This window comes from Haliotis rufescens, unplaced genomic scaffold (assembly GCF_023055435.1).
Source record: "Haliotis rufescens isolate VD_foot unplaced genomic scaffold, xgHalRufe1.0.p SCAF_22, whole genome shotgun sequence".
Lineage (NCBI taxonomy): Eukaryota > Metazoa > Mollusca > Gastropoda > Lepetellida > Haliotidae > Haliotis > Haliotis rufescens.
The window spans coordinates 2,421,281-2,433,055 of NW_025963913.1; the positions used below are offsets into that span (position 1 = coordinate 2,421,281).

At 36.9% G+C, this 11,775-nt stretch overlaps 1 protein-coding gene across 9 annotated transcripts in view; it reads left to right on the forward strand.

Annotated features, from left to right (window-relative positions):
- Positions 1–8,175, forward strand: part of LOC124136358 (prestin-like) — a 110,200-nt gene extending 102,025 nt beyond the window's left edge. For 6 of the 9 annotated variants that reach the window (XM_046502278.2, XM_046502280.2, XM_048401428.1 and 3 more), the window contains exons 16-20: positions 928–982; positions 1,317–1,438; positions 2,495–2,602; positions 4,483–4,555; positions 5,739–8,175. In XM_046502278.2, coding sequence (XP_046358234.1) covers positions 928–982; positions 1,317–1,438; positions 2,495–2,602; positions 4,483–4,515 — 318 coding nt within the window. In that variant the 3' untranslated portion in view covers positions 4,516–4,555; positions 5,739–8,175. Of the gene's footprint in view, positions 1–927; positions 983–1,316; positions 1,439–2,494; positions 2,608–4,482; positions 4,556–5,738 lie in introns of all 9 variants that reach the window. The other 3 variants (XR_006861351.2, XM_046502279.2, XM_046502281.2) reach the window with 3 other exon arrangements.
- The last annotated feature ends 3,600 nt before the right edge of the window (positions 8,176–11,775 follow it).

The following is an 11,775-nucleotide window of genomic DNA, read 5'->3' on the forward strand; positions in this document are numbered from 1 at the left end:
TCAAATGGACAGTAAAGTTTATCTCCCTATATGGCCAGAATGCAAGATACCGGATACTCAATCCTTAGTAGCGATTACTAATTTTTTATAGACATCATTTTTGTATGTCGCTGAAATAATAGGGGGTTTGGGGGGTAAAAAGTAAACGTTAATTAGTAATTACCATAGTAGATACAAAATACGTGTTTGCTGAAATGTGGCTCCGACGGATGTCTCTGATGAGGTTGTCACACGCCATTATGGAACTTCAGGTTTCGAGAACTTTTTTATGTTGGTGTCCAATTCTTTTACGTTTATGCATCACTTTGTGATTCAATTTCAAGGTTTAATCATATCAAACCATACAAATGCAAGCGGGGTATTTTTTTCTATATAATGTCTTTGCCAAAGTAATTTATGTTTGAGATGTATTTTCACTTTTCACTCGAAGTAACTTTGGAGACTGTGTATGAAAACAATGTTAGAGTGAACCGCCCATATAGTGCCAAATTCTTTGTAGCCATGGTTGTCTACAGAAACACCCCACATAGGGAAAACACTATCTAAACTTAGTGGGAGCGTTAGTCAATAAATGTAGTGATTAAGCAGACGTTGTATTGATGTATGGGGATTAAAAGTATTTCCTGCTCGGTGAAAGGATATTTATGTGATCGTGATACAAGCTTATCGGACTAGTTTATCGCATTGATAACACTATCCATTATATAACAGTATATATCACGATACTTGGGTCCTTGCTCTCCCCGAAATTGGGACATCACTTCACATTCTTACAGGCTTGTTAGAATTGACTCTCATGATTGAATATGTAACAAATAATTACCATTTAACAATTTGTTGTTCAAACTTGCTGTCAGGTAAGATCTGTTTTAGATCATTGCTGAACAATTTTGTCTGGTATGTTAAGTGTGAACTTTGATGTTTCAGGTGATCAATGAACTGAGGGATGTCCATGTATCGGTGCTACTGGCACATTGTAAAGGTGAGAACTCACCAGGGTTCCAGATAATGTTTGAGCCATTGAGTATACACTCACAAGTTTTCATTCACATTGGCTATTGATTATTTTCTACTCCCTTGGGTATTTTACACTAATGATTAGAATTTGTTTCAAGATTTTTCTGCTTAAAATGCTGTTTCAGGTGACTTTTAATTTTAATCTGTCAATATTATTTATGTAATGGTGATTTATTTGCTTTGACCGTGTATGTGGCGCTGCCCTGAAGTCCCTGTCTGATGGGATACCAAGTCGGAAATATAAATTTAAAATCATTTTTGCCTCCTGCTGCCATACTGAGTGTGTCTGTGTGTTACAGTGGACGTCCGTGAGATGCTTGAGAAGACAGGGTTCTTCAAGACCAACGACAAGGAGCAGGTGTTTGTCACCGTCCATGACGCTGTCCTCAGTTCGCAGAGGAAAGCACTTCCATCCAATGGGGTAAGGCAATAAACAGGGTAATTGGGAGCTTACCCATCCCTCATTCAATCTCCTGCTGAACCCTCATCTCATTTCCCCAAATCCTCATCCATACCCACATCCATTTCGCTGTGAAGGCATCCTTCTCACCACAACCCCATCCTTCTCACCAACTGTCACACCTCAAACTTGTCTGTCTCATGCAACCCCATCCATCTCACCATGACCCCATCCATCTCAATGTGACTCCATCCATCTCACTGTACCCTCATCCATCTCACCATGTCCCCATCCATCTAACTGTGACCTCATCCATCTCACCATGACACCATCCATCTCACCATGACTCCATCCATCTCACCATGACACCATCCATCTCACTGTGACCGGCTGTGAAGGCATCCTCCTCGCAACCCTATCCTTCTCACCAGCTGTCGGGGGCGGTCGGGTAGCCTAGTGGTTAAAGCATTCGCTCGTCACGCCAAAGACCCGGGTTCGAATCCCGACATGGGTACAATGTGTGAAGCCCATTTCTGGTGTCCTCCGCCGTGATATTGCTGGAATATTGCTAAAAGCGGCGTTAAACCATATTCACTCACTCACTCACTCACTCACCAGCTGTCGCACCTCAACCCTATCCATCTCACCATGACCAATCCATCTCACCATGACCTTATCCATCTCACCATGTCCCCATCCATCTCACCATGGCCCCATCCATCTCACCATGACCTTATCCATCTCACCATGTCCCCATCCATCTCACCATGACCCGATCAATCTCACCATGACCCGATCCATCTCACCATGACCTTATCCATCTCACCATGTCCCTATCCATCTCACCATGACCCGATCCATCTCACCATGACATTATCCATCTCACCATGTCCCCATCCATCTCACCATGACCCCATCCATCTCACAATGTCCCCATCTATCTCACCATGACCCCATTCATCTCACCATGACCCCATCCAACTCACCAACTCACTCATCCAACACCTCCTCACCTTCTGGAGTGCCTTTAATCAGTATCATGAGCTCCCCTGAGTAACTGATGTGCAACTGTTCCAGAATATAAAGAATGGCCGTGCCAGTACCACAACAAAGGCAATTGAAGAAATAGCAGACTACCAGAATGGCAATTCCACCGACACCGAGAACTATCAACTGGACTCGATGGTAAGGTCAGTGGAGATGGCAGCGATATCTGCATGATGATTCACATTCCACACGGCACATTATGTTGAATACTCCATACTCACAAAGGCCACAACAAACGTTTCATTCTGCATCTAAGGTGACAACTTTCTCATAAAAAAGGCATCTAATGGCTATTGTCCTAGACTACACTGAACTATGCATCATATTCATGAATAGACCCACGGGAATTGGTCCCTAGATTAGGTCCCTCGTAACTTATATTGTCGTCAGAGACGACTTAATGGATCTGGTGGTCAGGCTCTTTGTTTGTTGTGGCCTTATACAAATAATGTTTTTGACATGGTGAAAGTATGTTTTTCTACCTATGTTGCTTTTTGTTACTTATCTCCATGTGGCCAGTACACTAGAGGCAGGACGATATCTGCCCCCCCGCCCCCCCCCCCTAGGATAGCAGTTGTGTATATATAAGGATGTCAACTGGTCTGTAGAAACTGAGGTACCGTATTCGACGTAATAAGTGCCCTGCTCTAATAAGCGCCCACGGCGATATTTGCTAATATACTGGCTAGTGAACAATTCCAATTAGCACCCCTTCCGATTGATAAATGTACACAGGACTATTTATTCGTGCATAATACGTTTGTTATATGCACCCTTATTAATGGGCAATTAAATTCTGGAAAAATATATCTGTCGTGTGTAAACATTTCAGGCTGTCAGCATAAACCACGAAATTTACGATCTTTCAACTCTGTGGTTTTCACTAAAAATAATATTCTAAGAAGAGCCCCCATTTCTAATTTTGAGAGTGCCCTGGGCGCTTATTATGTCGAATACAGTATTTTAAATATCTGTTAGCTTCATCTCACTGCACAAGGTGATCACCTTTTAACCACCTTGAAATAAATTTCATTTATCGTATATATTTTTTCTCAAAATTGATAACCACTGCTGCAGTATGACATATTGATGTAATAGCATGACGTCATCATCATCACAGACACTGTGTGTGCTGCTTGTATTCATTTTGTCATAAACAATATCCAACTTTGCAATGCAATGAATCTATTATTTGATCAACTTTGCCATATCTTTTATGGTGTTTCTTTCCTTTTATGGCAATAAATTGCTACAAATTGCGGATACAGCATAAAGCGGTAATCACTTGTCTCTCATTTTATAATTTGGAACTCAAGATGATATTAGTATGATGTTGTAAATGAAACATGACAGTTAAATATACTACTCAAAATTTGCTAAGGACCACACTATTGTCTGTCTATTTTGGTCCTTAGCAAATGTTGACTAGTATGCTTGTGAGCACGCATATAAACAAACCAGCAGACATCCTTAAAAGATATTTCAGACTTGTGGTTAGCTGCTGTTTGGAATGAAACAAATACTTGGTTTAATCCTTGAGCCTTTGTGTTTTGTAATAAGAATGTTTTTGCAAGCCATGATATACACCTTAAGCATTGCTTTTGTTTCTTGCTTGGTTTCACAAATGTTGCCTTCAAATCTGGTAGGAAATTTCAGTAACGAGAGATCCAGAGAAGATAGACATGGAAAGGGAAGTAACTCTTGGCACAATCTAAGAAGCGCTGCAGCAATCAAAGCAGCCATTTCATTTGCTGTATATTGTTATTTTACAAATGCAGTCATACTTTATTCAGATCACAAAAACATTTAAAAAGCAAATGAAACAAAAGAATTTATATTTTTACCACAAAACTTTTGTTTTGAAAAAAAAGTTGCAAACCAAGTAGGAACCTCAGTATTTTACTCAACACAGAATTGCATGGTTCCAAGCATAATGGAAGATGTGCCAACGTAGCTAAATATATGCTGATTAAGATCTCAGTTTGGAGTCCTAAGATGACAAATGTTATGTTTTTCAGAGAGCGCCTTTAGCTGATGCAACAAGGCTGTGATAATCATGATCATCATTTCGGGAAAACGTCTCTTTAAATGGTGTGTGTACATTATGGTTATCTCACACTCAAGGAATAATGTTCTAAATCTATGGAACTGTTGTCCACATTTTACCAAGCCAGAAGGCTACAGGTGTTTATAAAGATACCATCCTCACCCTATTACTGATCACAAATATATACAAACATACATCAGTGTTATTGTATAATCATTTACCGTATTTTCTTGAGTATAGTGCGCACCCATGTATAATGCGCAACCCCCTCTAGCGGATTCAGTATTTTGGAAGAAAAAAAATTGAATATCAAGCGCAGAAAAAAATTACACCGTTGATCTACCCCTTAGCGAATTTCGGTAAACGAACGGGTGATGAGAAACTTGGTATTTAGATAATTACAAAAGGTTAGGCAGATTGAGAATGGGAAATACGAGAATCAGTTGTGAAAGGTTCTATTGGTTACATTATGTGATATAGTTCTTTGTTTTCTTCCTGATATTAAAGGGGTGGTTTGTTTTGTGTTAATTTTCTGTTTCCTGTCCCTGTCTTGTTTAAAGTATTTTTTCCTTGATTCCTATTGAGTGTGCACCTACTTCCCATGGCCCACTTGCACAAGGCGATCTTAGCGCTAAGATGATCGTAACTCCCATACTTTAACATAGGCTTAAGATAATCTTAACGCTAAGATGGTTTTGTGCAAGTGGGCCGTGGGTTTGTCCGTCACATCACTGTTGTATGTACACTTGTGCCTTGTGGTCCAGCACTTGTTCAGCACACAGAAGGTCCAGTTTTAATCTCCATGGTACCATGTGTAAAGTGAAGTAATATCCTGATGACCCCACTGTCATTTTACTAAAAAGCTGTGTTTAAACAAACTTACACTTATTGGATAAACATATTCATTTGAATAGGCTGAAATATCAACTTATCGCTACCCAATAAAAAGGTGATGCAATGCAAATACTAACAGAAACATGTCTGTAAGGAGGGCTCCAGTGAAGTAGTGTGTGACATTGTGGGAGTCGAAAGAGTCGAGGGATCTCAGTACAATGGCACTTCTTGTAAATATACACTATATCTATCTGCTTATGATAATGAATTGGCCACTTTACATTCTAGAGGAGTAAGTGAACTGCTATATAAATTGTTCAACATTATTTATTATCTTCAGAAACATTGCTGTGACAATTTTTTTGAAGATTTTCTTTTCTTTTGTCTTTTCAGCTGTGATTAACTGTCCTTTGGGATGGCTGGAGAAAACAGAACAGTGTTGATTGTGATGGAATGTTTCACACCAATGCTGCAGCCAGTTAATATCATCATTCTCATCTCATGAACACCATCAAACCTTGCGACAATCATGTCCAACCTCACCTCCTGATTGGCTGAACAAGATTCAAGCATATTTGCATATTCACAATATCAATATTCATGAAGGTTCATCAAATACTTGTATCTGAACAATATTAGAATATTCATCAGGCATTTGTGATGTCATAGTCAGTCTTTTCCACATGAATATTTATATTCCTTTATTTGAATATATGAATATTCATGAGAGTGTATAATCATTGTTTGGAATTATGAATATTCATATGGTTTTGTTTGAACATGAATATTTATAGCATCCAAACCAAAGACATGCAACATAATTCGACAAATTGGTCACATACAGAACTGAGCATCTGTAGATACATGTATATGCATATTATCACAACATCAACGGGAGGGTATATTATCAAGATGTTATACTCCTAATGGTTGATATGATATATGAATATTCAAAGACAATCTGTACATGTGGCATTTTTAATTCGATTTCATATATAAAATATAAGCCATATTATTAGTAGATGTATGTTAACTTTGTAACAATGTTTTGTCTTTTGTAGCCGAGGTTTCATATTATAGGGTGTAGAAAATAGTTTAATATGCATACCTACATCACAGGGATTCACCCAAGAACAGGTCTGAGCAGGTTCCTCAATAAATAGTACTTATTAGAGTTCTTTAAGCTAATAATTAAAAACACATTTAATATTGTGATAAGGCCAGATCAATTTAATTACATGTTTTTTTTAGTTATATCATCAAAATAAGGCAAGATGGGGAAAATGCAATAACTAAAATTTGCTTGTTTTAATATAAAAAAATCTGTGACTAAGGTATTTGTTTTACTGTATTTACTTGAGCATAATCTTTTCAGAGGTAATATGTTTTCCTAATGAAAATTGCAGGACTTTTTTCGATGAGTGAACAAAGTGGAAGAGAATGTCAAAATGTCAATGTAACTGTATAAATTTTAACATGAAAGGTTACTGAACAATTATTTCTTGCTAGGATTTTTTTTATCCTTTTTTGTTAAAAAGGCTAAAAGAGATATGTGGATGCGTATGACAAGTAATTATTTTGGTCTGGTCTGAGCTAAGATGGCATTGTGAGAGTATAAGCAAAGTTCTCTGTAAATGTACAAACGTGAATAACTATGACAATTTTTTTTAAAAACAACTGAAAAGATGGAAAAAAAATGAACTTGTGTGTTCAGAATAATTGTCTGATCATTTTAAACAAAATATCATGCTGTAAGGTTTTTGAATAAAATAAGCTTAATACCTGTATACATAGGGATGATATTATGTGTTACGGAAAGGAAGTGGTGTGGGATTGAGGTTATCAGTAGGGGTAACAAAAACATGACTGGGGGTGGAGGAGGGGTGCGGTTTGTCTGGAGGGGTAAGAAATGCACGACTGACAGGACAAAAAGAGATAATGCTATTATAGTGGCTCGTGGATAAATTGACATTATTTCCATCTGAAAAATGTTTAGTGTTTTTTTTCTAATGAACTACTTTGGCATTTTTTACATTCAAAGGGTGAGTCATGAAAATAATATACAAGCAGGGAGGGTCCCACCAAAATGTCATCTTGTTTATGGGTGACAAGTCTCCAGCCCCCCCTGTTTGTAAATGACAGGTCCATGGTAGCAGTTGATGACATGTGGACCATCGATATGCAGTAGGTCATGGTGACCTTAATATCCTGCAAGGTTGCAAAATATTATTTCAAGTTTGAAAAATGTGAAAATGTATGCCTTTGCTTGATATCGTTGTGAAAATGAATGCATTTGCTCGATACTATTCTGAAAATGTAATACTTTTGCTTCAAATATACATTCCATCCTGGTTGTATATAGACCCCATGACAATGACAAATGCACAATTGTATTATGTTCCTAATTCCTGAAAGTAAACTGCCTGGCAAAAGAAACTACACACTCAAATAAAACAAACAAGAAATGGTTATTTAAAGGTGATGTATTTGATACGGGTATCATTGTGTTGTGCACCATACGTTTGCAGTGTTTCGGCAACTGTTTTTTTAAGCCTAGTAACATTTTGATAACATTTGTAATATTTTTGTCAATTCAAATTTTCAAGTGAAAACATTCTTTTGACAGGCAGTTAATTTCAAGAACAGACATAAACTGTACACAATTAATATCGTTTGATCCTTATGAAAATGAAGTTTGATTTTTTTCTTAGGCCTAATAGTTTTTTAGTTTGGTTTATGAGACTGGCCGTCAAAAAACCCTGGAATTAGAATAAAAATAAAATGACTTTTGACACACAGTTTGGCGGATTCCGTTTTACTACTAGGTCTATTGAAAAAAATATGAGATTTTGTCATCACTGTTCAAAATAAATGGTGTAAATATCTTTATTCAAACACTCCAAAAAGCTGCCAGTTTTCTTTTGGTATCTTGACACGCTAAAGCTTTCTTTTTTTTTCATTCATTAGCAGCAGTAGCAGTGCTAATCTAGAAGTTTTTCAACCACCTACATTGAACTTAAAGCAAATAGTTTTGTAAAACAAGTAATAGAAAATACTAGGCCTTACAGTTTGTACAGCAAGCATTACTTGACCCCATGTCACAAATGACCCACTTTTGAATAATCCTGAAAGAATATGCCTAAGAGTGAACCACAAACATTTGTTTGCCTGTCAGAAATGTTCGCTGCATTCTACGAATGATCTTTGTACAGTTAATAACTTCTTGTTTTCTCTGCATGTTCGGGAATACTTTTAGTATTACACAACAGAGCATGTGTTGGCTTGTATCACATATTTACAACTGCAGCCTAGTCAAACTGGTTTTTCACAAGTGATCTCCCTGATATGTTTTTATATCAGTACTTGCAAATATCAAATTCCTGTATATTAGCTTTATGTAAATAACCAGCAAATAACTTCTATAATCTTAGCACGTATATTAATATTTTGATATTAAAATGGCTTTCCTTAAAATTCTTTAATTTACAACCTTCACTTGAATCTTGCACCACCACCACCAAAACGTCACCCCTAAACCCATCCCCAAGACATCACCCCCACCCCACAGCACCCCTACCCTCATCCCCATCACTTCCCCCACCCGTGCATGTTTTTGAAGATAGCTTTGAATGTATTTGCTCAAAGAACATTGTTGGATTATTTTCCAAAAGATCATCCTACCAGGTACCCTTTATACAACTGCTTTTTGGGGGACCAGGAACTTGTTTCAAAAAGCGATCTTAGCATTATGACTGATGTATACCCAATCACAGACTTACCATGGTCTCAGCGCTAACATCGCTTTGTGGAATGAGAATCTGGTGTAATAACGGCAGTTGTCCACTTCCTGGGGAGGAGACCAGGGTTCATGTTTTGTATATATATGTAGGAAACCCAAATGTTTGAGCAGAAATCTGTACTTGGAGTGGTCTATTTCTTTATTTGCATTACAGTCATTGTATGGCTTACACACCCAGCTCTAGTGCTTGAGTGTCTGGTAATAGTGCTTATTCAGAATGTTGTCACTGTGTGTGTTATGTTATGAGATTAATGATCTCAGCATCGTGGGTGATTATCGAAGATTTACACTTCTTGATAAAGACTTGATAAACTTTCTATATGGTTAGAACTGAAAACTTAAAATATTCAAGAAAAGTGAAAATATTTCTAGTTTTTGCCAGTGACCATAAGCATATAAATTTTTAGTCTGTTTATGATTCATCTTATATATATGTACAGATTTAAATAGCAAAGTTTAAGCTTTTAAACTTTTCTACTTGAGAATAATTTTTGTTCCCCATAATGAAAAAATCTAAATTTTAATTTTTGTAATGAAAGTAATTACAGAAACTAGATCTAAATATAAATAGTCAAGGTACAATTATAATAACATATTATTTTCACATCATTAAAAAAGAAAAATTAAATGAACAAAGGTCTGTTCATTTTTTAATGGTTGCATTCGTATATGAGTGCGCTTTCCATGAATGAGATGTTATGATTCTTTTAGAAACTATTTGATTAGTTTAGTAATTGTTTACGTGAACTTGATTTATTGCCAGATTGCATTTACACTTACCATCATGTTGTACATATATCCTCACAACTATTCTTGTATAAAAGCATTCCATTCATTCCTTCATGGTTGAAATAGAAAAATACTTGTGTAAAATATATCGGGGGATGGGAATAATTTTGAAATACCACTTCTATGCACTTGTACAGTGTTTGAACACATAGCATGGGTTGTCGAGTGAGTTATCCCCCTTGCTGTGTCATATATTCATTTTACTCCTGTTTCTACATCTACTACTTATATAACCATAGAACTTTTTTCAACTATCTTTTTCATAGACTCATTGTTTAGTCAACTAGATTTTATTGAGGTTCTTAGAGGTGAGTATATGTTTTGCTTACTTGTGATATGGAGTTGATCAAAATGGGTACAAAGACGAAGCTGGGGTGTGTGGAGATGGGAAGAAAAATTGTATCAACTACCGAAATCTGCAAAGCCATTGAGATTAGTTGTGTGTCTGCCAGGGTCTGTTTCCACAAAGTGATCTTAGCGCTAAGACTGCTGAGACTGAAGGAATCCAAAGATCTAAATATTTAAATTTAAATTTTATCAAAAATGTTTGATAAAAAAAACAATAAGATGTAAAGATATTAAGCACAGCTTCTGATTCTTGTGCCTTAAGGAATGATAATAGCAATAAGATTGTTTTGTGGAACCTAACCTGTTTGTATAAATGAAATTCACCAGGCATATGACATTGAAACAAATAAATTCTTTAAATATTCCTTTGGCTTTAAACAGCCCAAAATGAATAGAAGTATATACAGATTCAATAGAAACTTTGTTAGTAGAGATAGAGATTTGTTAAGATTTTTGTATTCGGACCCTTGATAGTTGTATGTATTGTATGCTGTGTGAGTGTCACAGGCTGAGAAGTGGTGAGAGGACAATCTTCCCGAGGCAAGGGAGTTTTGAGTTATCCCCCTTCTATATCCCTCCTATTAACCAATCATATTCTGCTTCTCATATCACTTGCATTTTCTTCAAACAAAATTTAGACGCCCAGTCAAGACGATCTGATCGATAATCAAGATCTATATTGTAATAAAACAGGTCTTGCGAAGTGCATCAAATCACTTGAGCACCTTTATTGCATGAAAAGATTGGAAAATATCTGTCAATGCCCAAATACAACTCCATAATTCCAGCCTAGTTTGACAAGGGTGGAAATTGGACAGTTGACTCCCTTGCCTTGGGAAGATGTGGACTGGCTTTGCTGGTTTCTGTACCGAGACTTGAACTCAGGTAGGCATATCTTGTCGGAGTTACCGAATCATACTAGTTTTATTTTTCTATTGTTTCAGTAAGTTTGACAAAGCATCTCCTATATCATCTGTGATGTTAATCAAGACTTTTTACATGGAATTAAAATACTTTTATAAAATTTAGAAGTGAGTTTGTCCTTTTTGGGAATGTTCAAAGCAATTTGTATATTGTGTTAGATGTTGATGATTTTGATATCATGGATTCCTGAGGGATTGGAAAGGTCTGTTGAAATGATGATTGGGTGGTAACAATGTCTGCCACACCTAACCCACGTGATATCACATGATATCACTGCTTGACTGGAGAGCCAACAGTCCACCTGTTGAGATATTTGCCACTTTGGTGAAAACCATGAGAACAGGTATGGTGTTGACAAACCCAGAAACAAACCCACAATAACAGGCTTCTGAACAGCGAATTGTGGCGTATTAGACTGGTCCACCCGTGCCCCTGAGATGGGGTTTAATGTCACGTTCAAAGATTATTGCACGTATATAGCAATGTGTGTTTGGGTGTCTGCTTGTACTAGTCCAGATTCATGCCTGTTTTATAATGCTAGCCCACAGTTTACCAGATACCATGCCGCAG